The sequence below is a fragment of the Phocoena sinus genome, chromosome 12 (genome assembly GCF_008692025.1).
Source record: "Phocoena sinus isolate mPhoSin1 chromosome 12, mPhoSin1.pri, whole genome shotgun sequence".
Classification (NCBI taxonomy): domain Eukaryota; kingdom Metazoa; phylum Chordata; class Mammalia; order Artiodactyla; family Phocoenidae; genus Phocoena; species Phocoena sinus.
The window spans coordinates 31497229-31514443 of NC_045774.1; the positions used below are offsets into that span (position 1 = coordinate 31497229).

General features: G+C 39.4%; 1 protein-coding gene across 2 annotated transcripts in view; it reads right to left on the reverse strand.

The window, feature by feature from the left end:
* Window positions 1–17215, reverse strand: part of AKAP7 (A-kinase anchoring protein 7) — a 138210-nt gene that overhangs the window by 96930 nt on the left and 24065 nt on the right. For both annotated transcript variants that reach the window (XM_032651566.1, XM_032651568.1), the window contains exon 5: window positions 4966–5126. In XM_032651566.1, coding sequence (XP_032507457.1) covers window positions 4966–5126 — 161 coding nt within the window. The remainder of the gene's footprint in view (window positions 1–4965; window positions 5127–17215) is intronic.

A 17215-nucleotide genomic window follows, 5' to 3' on the forward strand; every position in this document is an offset into this window, starting at 1 on the left:
GAACTCTACTCAATACTCTGTAATGGCCTATATGGGAAACGAACCTAAAAAAGAGTGGATATATGTATATCAGGTTCATTTTGCTGTACACCTAAAACTAACACAACATTGTAAATCAACTATATCCCAATAAAAATTATTAAAGAAAAAAAAGATGGGCATGGTCTCTTCAGTCCACAGGCATCTACCAAAAATAACAGTTACTAACTCATCAGTTCAGACTATTAGTTCAAAATGCGTAATAATTTTCTTCAATATTACACATTAATTCTAAATTACTCTTTACCCTGTAAATTTTCAATGAGTTCAAATATTAGTATCTAAAATTCAGTCCTTTTTTTGTAACAACTGTGAAATATTTTAAGAATTTGTTTCTTTTAACTTGAAAATTGAAAAACTCTATGAAAATTAGGTAAATCAGACTATTCATGAACTATAATTTTCAACTATTTTTCAAGTTAGTTTCACTTCATAACATATACTTAAACTTAACTTCTTTATCAACACTTTAATAATTAAAGTTATGTTCTTTAAAAATTTTTCCTGGGCTGCTGCCGGTTCCGCCGCGCTCCAGGTATCTTTTTCTGAATGCAAGCTGCCTCATCGTATGTTTCAAGGATGGCTCCTCCTATCATTGTAAAATGGGGTAGACAGGAATATTCAGTGACCACACTTTCAGAAGATGATACTGTGCTAGATCTCAATTTCTCAAGACCCTTACGGGAGTGTTACCAAAATGTCAGAAGTTACTTTGACTCAAAGTTAAAGGCAAACCTGCAGAAAATTATGTTAAGCTTGGAGCTCTCAAACTGAAACCAAATACTAAAATCATGATGATGGGAACTCATGAGGAGAGCTTGGAAGATGCCTCAGGTCCACCTCCTGACAATGATGATGTTGTTAACGACTCTGATATTGAAGATAAAGTAGTTGAAGCAGAAAATAGGGAGGAAAACCTACTGAAAATTTCCCACAGCGTAAAAGAGTACAAAGTGGAAATTTTCAATCCTCCCAGGGAAGGGAAAAAACCTTTGGTACTAGGTGTTGATTATATATTATTTGACCATAGTCTCTTGTGCAGATACTGGGATAGAATTAATGTGGCCATATCTTCATGAATTCCTAACATCTGCGTATGAGGATTATGACATTGTTATCTGATCTGAAGTGGATTGAAGCTAAAATGAAAGAGCTGGGAGTGAGTACAAATGCAAATTACAAGATTATCTTCATGTTGGACAGTGCTGCTATGGTAACAGGAGAGGATTAATAGATGTAAAGCCTCTTGGTGTTATATGGGGAAAGTTTTCAGAGTTTTACAGCAAAAAAACCCATCATGTTTGATGACATAGGAAGAAATTTTCTAATGAACCTACAGAATGGACTAAAGCTAAGAACTTTTATGAAAGCACACCTAAATCGCGATAAAGACAAAGAACTTTTAAAATTAACCCAGTACCTCAAGGAAATAGCAAAGTTAGATGACTTTTTGGACCTAAATCACAAATACTGGGAAAGGCATCTCTCAAAGAAGCAAGGACAGCAGTTACAAGCTATACTGGCAGTTACTGAAGATGCCTGAGATCCATGAATTTCTTTTCGCTTTTATGCTAAAGATCATTATGATAGTGCTGGACATTGCAGTAAATACCAGACTGCTTATACTTGGTCTTCCAGTTTTCTGTAAATTTAATTTTATATTTTTTGAAGATCACAGCGATATGCAAAAAAAAAAAAGAAAACCTTTTTCCCCCTGTATGAATATACTGTAACTCCTGAAAAACATTTTCTCCAGCATAGAGTACTGAGTTTTTTTCCACACACACACACACACACACAAAAAGTGGACAAAAACGTATACTTAACAATGTCATTTTGTGACTTTGGAAACAAGTATGTCTTGTGTTTTTGTCTCACTGTGTTTTTATCTAAGCCCAAACCCAATCTGAAAATACTATTTTTAAAACCAAAATAAGAAAAGTTTTTAGTAAGAAACCTAGTTTGGTATGCTTAAAACCACTGAGAGTTTTTCTTATTCCTTTGTCATAAACACAATTTCTCTTATTACTTCACTACTTAACATCTCTAAATTCTGAGCTGTCTCAGTTTGGTGTGTATGTGTGTCAGTGTTCTTTAAGCAAAACTGGAAAATGTCTGCTCTGATAGATATGTCATAGTGTGACAAACAGGAAACATGAGAATGAGGAATGAAACTAAGGAACAAGAGTGTGTTTCTTTGTGCTAGCCAAGTAGAAGCACTCCTGCCTAAAACCACTGTCCTAAAAGCAGTTAAAGGCAGTACATTTTGAAATGGGACGTATCACTGGTTCAGCCCTAAAAAACATGAACAAAAAGTTTTTGTCCTGTTCCAGCTCTGTCTTCTCTAAGTGCAAACACTGTGTTGCAGTGAAAATATCTAGCCATAAGATTAAAAAGAAAAATTTATTTGCAATGCTTATGCCTGTAGATATGTAATATGACCACTGTTTTGTGTTGACAGTATTGCTTTATACAGTTTTCTATCTGAAAGGAATCTGATTCTTTCAAATAAATACGGTACGTATTGTTCTTACGGGGACTATTTCAGTGATGTAAACAATAAATTCCTTTCCTTAAAAAAAAAATTTCCTTCTTTCGATTAAGTCAACTAGCTCTGCCTCCTTTATGTTGAACAAATAAGAGTTTAATATTCTTGTATAAGCATACACATATACATAGTTTATAACAATGATCTAAGAAATGTATTACCCTGGTCAATGGAATATATTCTTCTGAAAGTTGTAATATATTTTAAAAGTTTATAAAATATGACACAAAAACAAATGACATTATTTTACTGATCCTGTTGGACTAAAGCAATACTAATCCTGAGGCATTCTTTTAAAAATAAATCTAATGAAGTAAAATATTAACAAAAATTCCATGTATTGCACATCTGGACTAGCTGAACTCTACACAAATTGAGGCTCAACTAAACTTCACTGAAATTTTCCATATACATATTCAAATATTTAGATTTCTTATAAAACTGCATAAAAACTATAATCCAGGGAATTCCCTGGCGGTCCAGTGGTTAGGACTCCGTGCTTCCACTGCAGGGGGCACGGGTTCGATCCCTGGTGGGGAACTAAGATCCCACATGCTGCAGGACGCAGCTAAAAAAAATTAAAAACTAAAAAACATAATCCAAAACAATATACACACAAAATTAAAAGCAAGTGATTATATGAGTAGACAGAGTGCCATTCTATTTTCCATTTCTTGTAATGTTTTGTTTAAACATTTAGAAAAGAATATATATTTTTAAGAAACAGTCTCTGGCATCTAGAAAGGAATTACAGGGGCAGTGGCCTTTTCTAAAATGACAAACCAACACCCTTGAGCTCAGAGTCATGCTAAAGCTGGTGAGATTTCACATTCCTCACCACACAATGGCTCTTTCATCAATACTGGGAACTGCCTTTGTGAGAATATTGCTAAGAATGGATGGAATTCTCAATGTTGCAAGCACCCATTGAATTATTTAAAAGAACAATGAATGAATGCCTAATTAGAAATGTTTCTTGAGCTCAGACATATTTATATTACAAAAGGAAAGACCTGAATCTAGCATTTTCTCCAGAGCATTTCAGGATGAACAGATTAAGTCTGTTAACTGAAGGCATGGGTTCCCAAATGCTTTGCCATCAAAACTGTTAGAGTTGCCTTCTCCTAGGCCAACTAATGATTTTAAATCCTACTTGACTCATGACTATTGTTTAATTGCTTGCTTGTTTGTTGTTTATACATACTTTGCTCCACAAAAGAAAAACTTAACCAACAATGAAATGAAATCTGATCCTCATGCCTCCCTCACCCCTAAAGAGGTGCATTTTTGAATGGGCAACTAAAAACTGCATAAAGACAATATATTAAGTTTTTTAAAAAGTATGTCTCAAAAGATCTCATACAATATGATATCCTTTTTATAAGATTAAAACCAATTAAAAATACATATACTTGGGAAGAATACAAGGAAATAAACCCTGACCTCAGGATGATGGTTAGCTTAAAATGAAGGAAGGCCAAAGGATAGATTAATGAAAAGGACAATATGGTTAGTTTACTACCAAGGTCCTAGCTTTTGTTTTGGGTGGTGGATTCCCAGATGATTATGATATTATTTTAAGACAAATAAACAGATAGATAAAAATAAACCCAGCATGGAGCAATGATGAGACTGTGTTATGAATCAAGGATTATTGAACCTGAAATGAGATGACATGAAACGATCTGGCACAATATGAGAGGAAATGAAAATAAAAATTGTTTCATTAACAATTGTTTTACTAACACCCAAACTATGATCTCTGGATCATCTTTAAAAAGCACTCATCCTGGTTTTATAATTTTCTGCTTCTATTTCCCTGACATTTTCAATTGTGCTGCACAAAGCAATGTGTTCTCCAATGGATGTGAGACCTTCTACCACCACCAATGGACTTTCTGCTCATAGAGCAGTACCTAAACAGGAAGGTAAAAAGGTAGCACAGAGAAAAATGCTGCTGATTCATCTACTGATTCTCCGGAATGGAACTGACAATGCCCACAAGCCTCCAAATAGGCAATTGGTGATTCTTATTAATTCATTCAATACTTACTAAATGCCAACTACATGTCAAATGTCATGATAAGCGTTGGATCCTTCACACTTATGATTAGGACAGTCCTAACAAATACTTGATCCAGTCCATCATCTTCCAGAATCAACATATTCCTCAGGTCAAAGAATCAAGATAACTCTTCCCACCCTTTATTTGGCTACTTCCCTATACAAACAAATGCTGAAGCAGCTCACTTATAAAGTGAGGTTACACTGGCTCCCCAAAATTAAAAGATGTCAAATCTCTATTATAAGACTTGGGAGAAAAAAATTGCTTCTTCAACAGATGAGATTTCATGTAAGTATATCACTGTTTGTTTTACCTGCTATCTCCAAAAGTGGGTTTATGTGATCTCCTTCTGCCAGCTTCACAAATCCAACCTGATTTCCAAAAGTGTCAACCCCTTCAAAGGGCAAAGTCAAAGTTTTTCCTTGGAGGATTTCTTCCACAAATGGTTTTAATTCCAAAAGAGCATCAATACCACTGGTAAGAAATAATATATTTTTCAGTAACATATTAATAAAATATATAAAACCAAATGAGAAACAGTTTTAGAAAGATAAATTAATTTTTATACTTGTACTAATTACTTTAATGCTCAAAATACCTTCAAAATCTAATCCATATGATCAAAATAAAACTAATATTAATTTTTAACAAAATCTGTAGAAGTGAATTAATCTTTACCTAATTATAATTTATTTTATATTAAAGACACAAAAGAAGATATAGTTCACCAAAAGGTTTTTAACCAAGGAAATACTGCATGGACAACTAAAAAAGAATATTACTGACAGTATATTGCAGAAAAACCTAATACCTCCAAAACATTATATTAGATTATGTGAAAGTTCTAGATTCTTGTTAAAAGTACTAATACTTATATAGTATTTACTATTTGTGAGGTACTCTACTAAAATTTAAAATACGTTATCTCTTTAAAATATAATCGTCTCCACAATAAGATAATTTATTATACTTGGGTTCAACCAAAGTGCAATTTACATTTACCAACTACAGCTACATAAGTTTGTTGTATCTGTTTAGCCTCTATGGGCTAAATAGCCTCTAAGGGCTATTCTGTGTTTCAAATGCATTATTTTTCTTTCTAAAAATAAATGTTTACTATATTAGTGAATTAGACATTATACAGTTTGGAATATTTTGAAAATTAAGATCAATTATTTCCATAGTAAGAGGAGTTTGGTATAGGTACTTTATTATGAGAAAAAAAATAAAATCTCACTAGAGGGCAGCAAATACTCAAAAAAGAAATAAGGACATCATTACATTATGGAGAGGGGTTTAAAACACCCTTCTGGTGAACCACCATTAATTTAAATTATCTTGATCAGCAATTTGTTCACCAGTAGTAATTATGTCAAATATGTGAAAAGAAATTTAGGAATTTTTCTAGATCGTTCATATTTCTAAATTAGTATTCGTATTATAAAATTTTTAACTGATTTTCATCCATAGCTCCCATACTGAGTCTTGTTTCTCTGTCAAAACAATACATAATACTTAAAAACAGCTTTAGAAATGTCAGCATTTCTCGTTGTACCTCTAAATCCACATCCAAAATCCAATCTTGCCTACCTGTATTTATGTTCATCCAAAAAGACACACTTCTGCTATAATACTGTCCTTCACCACACACTGAGTCAAAAGCATGTGAAAACAGATCAGCCACTTCCGGCTCATCTACCGTAAATGAGGGGAATTCAATACACTCATTTTAAATGTAAATCTATATGAAAGTAGGCCACCCTAAAGGTCAGGATTTTTCAGAGACAGTGAATTCTATACCCCATTTTTCTTTAAAGAAATATAGACGATCTAAATTCAGTCCAGTTTTTCAGTTCTTCAGTATCATAAATCAATAAATTTGTCCTAATGAGATGTCACTGGTCACAGAGTGAAAGGAGTCATACTGTCTATTGATAAATATCACTAACTTTCAAATTCTTTTAAATAGAATATCTTTTCAATAACGGTTTATGGAAAGACTTCTTTATGGTAAAATGAATAGAGTACAGGCACGTAGGAAACAATTCTGAAACTAGAGTTCAGACCCAAAGGTTGTACTTAAAACTAAAGTAGGGCAACGTCTTTGCAAATCAGCATCTGGGCTAACATATTTCTATTCTTTCTTCTGCACTGTGAGGACACAAAGGGTGATACCTACCTGAAGAAATTCATTATTAAAAAATAAATGTTTCTGGGCTTCCCTGGTGGCACAGTGGTTAAGAGTCCGCCTGCAGATGCAGGGGACATGGGTTCGTGCCCGGTTCGGGAAGATCCCACATGCCGCGGAGCGGCTGGGCCTGTGAGCCATGGCCGCTGAGCCTGCGCATCTGGAGCCTGTGTTCCGCAATGGGAGAGGCCACAACAGTGAGAGGCCCGATTACGGCAAAAAAAAATAATTAAAAAATATATATGTAAAAAAAATTAAAGTTTTTGCACACTCCATATCCAATCCATTAATCAATACACCTAAAATATGATACTAGACTTAGTAAAGTAAGAATACAGAACAAGAAACCAACAATATGTGTCTCTAGCATATTATACTGTATAGGATGAAAGGTAAAATTTAAAAATTAGGGACTCAGAAAATCCTTCATATAAACAATGTCTTACCAGGAAATCCAATCAGTTTCACTCTCACTATACAGCTACCCAAAATGAAGCCACACCTTGAATCTCATCATCACCTAAAAGTCAATACTTCTACCACAAACACTTCCCTGGTTCCCCAAACCAGAAGCAAATCTTCTCTCCTTTGCAATTCCATTAATACTTTACACCAACTGAAACATACCACTTTTTACATTTATCTATTACAGTTACTTGGGTCCGTATGACCTAGTCAACTACCTGGTATAATCCATGAGTACAAGATCCATTCATGGTTCATCTTTATTTTTGCCAAAGCACTTAGCTCAGTACCTAACACATGGTTGGAAATTAATGTTGGTCGAACTGTAAAATACTATCTTGTCTATACAGCAAACTTCAACTATTACTTAGATCTTTCGTTACAACTTAGTCAAGAATAATTGCTAAATTGCAAATATCTGGTCATCATTTTCCAGGAGAACTGTGACTCCCAGTATCATAAAGTAGCATAAGAATGTCACTTTAATCCTTCAAACACAAAGTAGACTTGCTAAATATTTAATTTTTTACACAAAACTGAAATTTGCAAACAGACATTATAAAACATGGCGCTGAATGACTCAGACTGTCACTGTGCTCTGTACTGTAACTCTTTAACAAGTGATGCCACAATTAAGGGCAACACAATGCTTCCTAGTTCAGGACTGTCCCACGTACTGCAGGTGATTTAGTAACACTGAGACCTGCCCATAAATGCCCACGGCACTCCTCAGTAATTGTGACAACCAAAAATACCCCCCAAAATATTTCTAAAAGTCTCCTAGAGGAACTTTCAAGATGGCAGAGGAGTAAGACGTGGAGATCACCTTCCTCCCCACAAATACATCAAAAATACATCTACATGTGGAACAACTCCTACAGAACACCTACTGAACTCTGACAGAAGACCTCAGACTTCCCAGAAGGCAAGAAACTCCCCATGTACCTGGGTAGGGCAAAAGAAAAAAGAAAAAACAGAGACAAAAGAATAGGGACAGGACCTGCACCTCTGGGAGGGAGCCGTGAAGGAGGAAAACTTTCCACACACTAGGAAGCCCCTTCACGGGCGGAGACTGTGGGTGGCAGAGGGGGGAAACTTCAGAGCCACAGAAGAGAGCGCAGCCACAGGGGTGCAGAGGGCAAAGCGGAGAGATTCCCGCACAGAGGATTGGTGCCGACCAGCACTCACCAACCCGAGAGTCTTGTCTGATCACCCGCCGGAGCGGGCGGGGCTGCGAGCTGAGGCTCGGGCTTCGGAGGTCGGATCCCAGGGAGAGGACTGGGCTTGGCTGCATGAACACATCCTGAAGGGGGGGCTAGTGCGCCACAGCTAGCCGGGAGGGAGTCTGGCGCTGCCAAAGAGGCAAGAGAACATTGTTTCGGGCTGCGTGAGGAGAGGGGATTCCTTCCCCATCTGCCCACAGAAGGCAGAGCACCACCTAAACGAGGTCCAGAGACAAGCACAAGCCGGACCCCAGAGACGGGCATGAAACGTTAATGCTGCTGCTGCAGCCACCAAAAATCCTGTGTGCAAGCACAGGTCACTCTCCACACTCCCCACTGGGAGCCTGTGCAGCCCACCACTGCCAGGGTCCCAGAGACCAGGGACAACTTCCCCGGGAGAACAAATGGCGCGCCTCAGGCTGTTGCAACGTCACGATGGCCTCTACTGCCAGAGGCTCGCCCCGCATTCCAATTATAAATACTGTACCCCTCCCTCCCCCTGGCCTGAATGAGCTAGAGCCCCAATCAGCCACTGCTTTAACCCCATGCTGTATGGGTGGGAACAGATACCTGAGGGCTACCTACATGCAGAGGCGGGTCCAAATCCAAAGCTGAACCCCAGAAACTGTGCGAACAAAGAAGAGAAAGGGAAAGCTCTCCCAGCAGCCTCAGGAGCAGTGGATTAAATCTCCACAATCAACTTGATGTATCCTGTATCTGTGGAATACCTGAATAGACAATGAGTCATCCCAAAACTGAGGAGTTGGATATTGGGAGCAACTGTAGACATGGCGTGTGCTGTCTGCGACAGTTTTGTTTCTGATTTTTATGTTTATCTTAGTGTTTAGCGCTTGTTATCATTGGTGGATTTCTTTACTGGATTGGTTGCTCTCTTTTTCTTTTTACTATTATTATTTTTTTAATAACCTTTCTTTCTTTCCTCCCTTCCTTCCTTCCATCCTTCCTCCCTCCCTCCCTCCCTCCCTCCCTCTATCTCTCTCTCTCTCTTTCTTTCTCACTTTTCTTCTGAGCCATGTGGCTGACAGGGTCTTGGTACTCCAGGCTGGTGTCAGGCCCAAGCCTCCGAGGTGGAAGAGCTGAGTTCAGGACGTTGGTCCACCAGAGACCTCCCGGCTCCACGTAATGTCACTCAGCGAGAGCTCTCCCAGAGATCTCCATCTCAACACTAAGACCCAGCTCCACCCAACAGCCGGCAAACTCCAGTGCCGGACACCCCAGGCCAAACAACCGGCAAGACAGGAACCCAACCCCACCCATTAGCAGAGAGGCTGGCTACAATCATATTAACTTTACAGATACCCCCAAACACACCACCAGATGTGGCCATGCCCACCAGAAAGACAATATCCAGCCCCACCCACTATAACACAGGCACCAGTCCCCTCCAACAGGAAGCCTACACAAGCCACTAAACAAGCCTCACCCACTGGGGGCAGACACCAAAAACAACAGGAACTACGAACCTGCAGCCTGCGAAAAGGAGACCCCAAACACAGTAAGTTAAGCAAAATGGGAAGACAGAAAAATATGCAGCAGGTGAAGGAACAAGGTAAAAACCCACCAGACCAAACAAATGAAGAGGAAATAGGCAGTCTGCATGATAAAGAATTCAGAATAACGATAGTAAAGATGATCCAAAATCTTGGAAATAGAATGGAGAAAATACAGGAAACATTTAACAAGGATCTAGAAAACTAAAGAGCAAACAAACAATGATGAAAAACACAATAAATGAAATTAAAAGTTCTCTAAAAGGAATCAATAGCAGAATAACTGAGGCAGAAGAACGGATAAGTGACCTGGAAGATAAAATAGTGGAAATAACTACTGCAGAGCAGAATAAAGAAAAATGAATGAAAAGAATTGAGGACAATCTCAGACACCTCGGGGACAATATTAAATGCACCAACATTTGAATTATAGGGGTCTCAGAAGAAGAAGACAAAAAGAAAGGGTCTGAGAAAATATATGAAGAGATTACAGTTGCAAACTTCCCTAACATGGGAAAGGAAATAGTCAATCAAGTCCAGGAAGCACAGAGAGTCTCATACAGCATAAATCCAAGGAGAAACATGCCAAGACACATAATCAAACTATCAAAAATTAAATACAAAGAAGAAATATTAAGGGCTTCCCTGGTGGCGCAGTGGTTGAGAGTCCGCCTGCTGATGCAGGGGACATGGGTTCGTGCCCCGGTCCAGGAAGATCCCACATGCCATGGAGCGGCTGGACCCGTGAGCCATGGCCGCTGAACCTGCGCATCCGGAGCCTATGCCCCACAACGAGAGAGGCCACAACAGTGAGAGGCCCGCGTACCGAAAAAAAAAAAAAAAAAAAAAAAAAAAAAAATTTAAAAGCAGCAAGGGAAAAGCAACAAATAACATACAAGGGAATCCCCATAAGTTTAACAGCTGATCTTTCAGCAGAAACACTGCAAGCCAGAAGGGACTGGCAGGACATATTTAAAGTGACGAAAGGGAAAAACCTACAACCAAGATTACTCTACTCAGCAAGGATCTCATTGAGATTCAATGGAGAAAGCAAAAGCTTTACAGGCAAGCAAAAGCTAAGAGAATTCAGCACCACCAAACCAGCTTTACAACAAATGGTAAAGGAACTTCTCTAGGCACGAAACACAAGAGAAGGAAAGACCTACAAAAACAAACCCAAAACAATTAGAAAATGGTAATAGAAACATACATACCGATAACTACCTTAAATGTAAATGGATTAAATGTTCCAACCAAAAGACACAGATTGGCTGAATGGATACAAAAACAAGACCTGTATATATGCTGTCCCCAAGAGACCCACTTCAGACCTAGGGACACAGAGTGAAAATGAGGGGATGGAAAAAGATATTCCATGCCAATGGAAATCAAAAGAAAGCTGGAGTAGCAATTCGCGTATCAGACAAAACAGACTTTAAAATAAACACTATTACAAGAGACAGAGAAGGACACTACATAATGATCAAGGAATCAATCCAAGAAGAAGATACAAGAACTGTAAATATTTATGCACCCAACACAGGAGCACCTAATACATAAGGCAAATGCTAATAGCCATAAAAGGGGAAATTGACAGTAACACAATAAAAGTAGGGGACTTTAACACCCCACCTTCACCGACAGATCATCCAAAATGAAAAATAAATAAGGAAACAAAAGCTTTAAATGGCACATTAAACAAGATGGACTTAAATGATATTTATAGGACATTCCATCCCAAAACAACAGAATACACTTTATTCTTAAGTGCTCATGGAACCTTCTCCAGCATAGATCATATCTTGGGTCACAAATCAAGCCTTGGTAAATTTAAGAAAACTGAAATCGTTATCAAGTACCTTTTCCGACCACGAGGCTGAGACTAGATATCAATTACAGGAAAAAGTCTGTAAAAAACACAAACACATGGAGGCTAAACAATACACTACTAAATAACCAAGAGATCACAGAAGAAATCAAAAAATTCCTATAAACACATGACAGTGAAAACACAATGATCCAAAACCTATGGGATGCAGCAAAAGCAGTTCTAAGAGGGAAGTTTATAGCAATACAATCCTACCTCAAGAACAAGAAAAATCTCAAATAAACAACCTAACCTTACACCTAAAACAATTACAGAAAGAAGAACAACAACAAAAAAAGAAACCCAAAGTTAGCAGAAGGAAAGAAATCACAAAGATCAGATCAGCTATAAACGAAAAAGAAATGAAGGAAACAATAGCAAAGATAAATAAAACTAAATGCTGGTTCTTTGAGAGGATAAACAAAATTGATAAACCATCAGCCAGACTCATCAAGGAAAAAGGGAGAAGACTCAAATCACAGAATAGGAAATGAAAAAGGAGAAGTAACAACTGACACTGCAAAACTACAAAGGATCATGAGAGATTACTACAAGCAACTATATGCCAATAAAATGGAGCTGGAGGAATTAGGCTCTGTGACTTCAGACCATACTACAAAGCTACACTAATCAAGACAGTATGGTACTGGCACAGAAACAGAATTATAGATCAATGGAACAGGACAGAAAGCCCAGAGATAAACCCATGTACATATGATCACCTTATCTTTGAGGAGGCAAGAATATACAATGGAGAAAAGACAGCCTCTTCAATAAGTGCTGGGAAAACTGGACAGCTACAGGTCAAAGAATGAAATTAGAACACTTCCTAACACAATACACAAAAATAAACTCAAAATGGATTAAAGACATAAATGTAAGGCCAGACACTACCAAACTCTTAAAGGAAAACATAGGCAGAACACTCTATGACATACATCACAGCAAGATCCCTTCTGACCCACCTCCTAGAGTAATGGAAATAAAAAAAAAAATAAACAAATGGGACCTAATGAAACAAAAGCTTTTGTGCAGCAAAGGAAACCATAAACAAGATGAAAAGACAACCCTCAGAATGGGAGAAAATATTTGCAAACAAAGCAACTGACAAAGGATTAATCTCCAAAATATGCAAGCAGTTCATGCAGCTCAATATCAAAAAATCAAACAACCCAATCCAAAAATGGGCAGAAGACCTAAACAGACATTTCTCCAAAGAAGATATACAGATTGCCAACAAACACATGAAAGGATGTTCAACATCATTAATCATTAGTGAAATGCAAATCAAAACCACAATGAGGTATCACCTCACACCGGTCAGAATGGCCATCATCAAAAAATCTACTAACAATAAATGCTGGAGAGGGTGTGGAGAAAAGGGAACCCTCTTGCACTGTTGGTGGGAATGTAAATTGATACAGCCACTATAGAGAACAGTATGGAGGTTCCTTAAAAAACTAAAAATAGAGCTACCATATAACCCAGCAATCCCACTACTGGCATATACCCTGAGAAAACCATAATTCAAAAAGAAGCATGTACCACAATGTTCACTGCAGCACTATTTACAATAGCCAGGACATGGAAGCAATCTACGTGCCCATCAACAGATGAATGGATAAAGAACATGTGGCACACATATGCAATGGAATATTACTCAGCCATAAAAAGAAATGAAATTGAGTTATTTGTAGTGAGGTGGATGGACCTAGAGACTGTCATACAGAGTGAAGTCAGAAAGAGCAAAACAAATACCGTACGCTAACACATATATGTGGAACCTAAAAAAAAAATGGTTCTGATGAACCTAGGGGCAGGACAGGAATAAAGACGCAGACATACAGAATGAACTTGAGGACACGGGGAAGGGGAAGGGGAAGCTGGGACAAAGTGACAGAGTAGCATGGACATATATACACTACCAAATGTAAAATAGATAGCCAGTCGGAAGCAGCTGCATCGCACAGGGAGATCAGCTCAGTGCTTTGTGACCACCTAGAGGGGTGGGATAGGGAGTGTGGGAGGGAGGTGCATGAGGGAGGGGATATGGGGATATATGTATACATATAGCTGATTCACTTTGTTATACAGTAGAAACACACACAACATTGTAAAGCAATTATACTCCAAAAGAGACGTTAAAAAAAAAGTCTCCTAGAGAAGGGAGTCCCACCTCCACTGAGAAATGTAAACATTATAATACATTGAGAACATACCCACCCCCTCACCCCAACCCGACTGCACACCACTTAACAGCATTTCTAGTCAGTTACGTGTCCATCAGTAGAGGCTACTGAGACACAGGAGGCCTTTTGTACTTCCAGCAGACTAATCTCTCCCGCCCTTCATGCATTCGTGCTCATCTTCTCCCTCCTGTCCCCATCCCACTCCTCTCCCTCTACCTCTGCATCTTTCACAATCACACTCTATGGAATAATAATAGAAAATTGATTAGTTCTGGCTTGTCTACTGACCCGCATTCGCTTAATTCCTAGGACTGCCAGTTTCCTCCAATGTATAAAAAAGGTGACATTTCTGTGCTGCCCGACTCAGAACACTTGTTAAGGAAATAAAATAAAATAACATTTGTTTGGGGAATCGTGGCTGAGGAGCAGAGACTGAAATATATATACATGCCATAGCCAAGACCCATTTCCAATAAGAGAGATAAACCCTAAACTTATCAATCAATGGTAACAGTCTTCTCTGGTTTAAAAAGGTCTCTTTGGGGTACAATTATTCAGTTAATTCAAACGTCCTTTCAGGACTGTTTTTCCCTTCCCAGGGAATCCAGCATACTCTTATAAGAGGACTGAAAAAGCTCTTTGATCTGCTTGCTGTTTGGGTCCTAAGAGATTCCTATTTCAGGGCGACTGGTCTGGTCATATCCCTGGGTGCCCTACATTCGTGTCCGTGAAAGCCCACCTGTTCTTTCTGAGTATTGCACTGACATGTGCTGCTGAAGCACAAGATCCCTGCTGGGGTCTCTGATCAAGAAACACGGATAGGGCTTCCCTGGTGGCGCAGTGGTTGAGAGTCTGCCTGCCGATGCAGGGGACACGGGTTCTTGCCCTGGTCCAGGAAGATCCCACATGCCGTGGAGCAGCTGGGCCTGTGAGCCATGGCCGCTGAGCCTGCGCGTCCGGAGCCTGGGCCACAACAGTGAGAGGCCCGTGTAACGCAAAAAAAAAAAAAAAAAAAAAAAAAAAAAGAAGAAACACGGATGTTCAGCAGTGTCGCTGTCCCCCATCCTGTGCCTTCTGATCCACCAATTCTCTCTGACCTTCCAAGTCTACCCACCAGGGCACAAAGAAATTTCTGGATCCATCTATATACCTTGATAGGCAACGGGGAATTGAAGGAACTACCTCAGGTGCAGGTGTTAGAAATCTCCCTCGACTCGGTAGCACGTTCTTTCAGCATTACTGAACAGGAACTTCTCTAAAGAGTTGAGCTTTTCCCAGCTACACCCTGAGAACCCCAAACCAAGGTGAGTGTCTCTATCACTCCCAGTTCTCTGCTCCAACACTGGCTGGAACAGTCAACCCCAAAAGGGGAGCCAGGATGTGTCTGGCTTCGTGCCTCTTCCTCTGATTTGCTCACTCCGCCCAGCACCAGAAGGCCTCTAGATTCCCTTCCCATCCTGGATGACAACCCTCCTCCCAGCTGGCTGTGGTTTCACTGACCACATGCAGTGCTTCTGAATTAATCATTGGTTCAGCATCTCTTACTTGCCATCCGTGAGACCAGCTCAGTACTTGCTCCTGCTCCTGCCATTTGTGTTGGTTAATTTTGTTCATCAACTGAGGCCATGATACCTGGTGTTTGGTCAAACGCCAGTCTAGATGTTGTTGTGAAGGAATTCTTTAAGATGTGATGAACATTTAAATCAGTAGACTGAGTAAAGCAGATCATCCCCCAGAATGTGGATGGGCTTCATCCAGTCAGTTGCAGGCCTTACGAGAAAAGACTGAGGTCCCCCAAGGAAGAAGGAATTCTTCCTCCAGGCCGCCTTTGGGCTCGAGCCTATACTGTCAACCCTCGCCTGGGTCTGCCGCTTGCCAGGCTGCCTTGCAGAGTGTGGACTTTAGCCCCCACGGTCATGTGAGCTAATTCCTTAAAAGAAATCTCTCTCTATATAGCTACAGCTGTAGATACAGATATATCCATATATCTAGATATCCAAATGGATATCCATCCTATTGGTTCTGTTTCTCTGGGGAATCCTGACTAGTCCACCATTCTAACACACAGGGGACCACTCATTTTCTCTCAGGCTTTCATCGTGTGTCACATCTTCTCTGGCTTCTTTTCTTTTAGGAGCATCAGAGTATTTCTTTTTTCTTCTGATTGGCAAAGTGAACAGTGAAAATGAGTTAAGTAAAATCTTCTGGTCCTCTCTGTCACTGCAGCGTGCTCCAGACCTGCTCTTGGGTAGATCATGTTGAGAGATCAGAAGACTGATCCTTAAAGACATGCAGTTTCAACTATTTAAAAAGACATCACGACCCGAATCATAATTTGACTGTATATTTTGAGTTACTAATTTATTGTTTTCTCCCTTCTATTTTTCTTTTTTGTCGCCCCCTTCCCAATCCAAGCCTTGCTCTTCATTCCCTCAGGAGACTATGTCAGGGGAGAAAACAGAAGTAACCTGTAACCTGTTAATTCTGGTTTTGGCTTTCCAAAGAGCTTATGCTTGAGCTTAATCCAGAGGGCTAAACAGGGGCTAACAGGGCAAGGGGTGCTCATACCGACAGACAAAGTATCCCAGAGAATTTGAGGAAGAGTAAGGTTTCTCCACTCCAGGCTGGAAAGCAGCAATCAATGACTAATACTCAACTTTTATGGGACAGCTCTGGGTTTGGAGGTTCAGGGTGTACAGGTACTCTAGGAATGAAGGAAGTAAAACTGAAATTGTCTGTTACTCTAGTAAATGACAGCTCGAATAGCTAATAATATCAAGTGCCTGCTATGTGCCAGGCCCTATACTAAGAGTTCTTACATGCATTAGTACTATTATTTTCTCCATTTATTTAAAAAGTAAATGATTTGCCCAAAATTGGGCAGCTGTTAAGATGTGCTTTGGCCACGGTTCCAGAATCTTTACCTGGAATCCTAACCTAAATGGTCAGACTCCAGAGTGCTTACATAATTAACATAGATAAAATAACGGCATAACCAATGCATCTGATAACAACAACAGTTTAAAAGCATAGATTAAGGGGAATTCCCTGGTGGTCCAGTGGTTAGGGCTCTGCTCTTCCATGCAGGGGGCACGGGTTCAATCCCTGGTCAGGGAACTA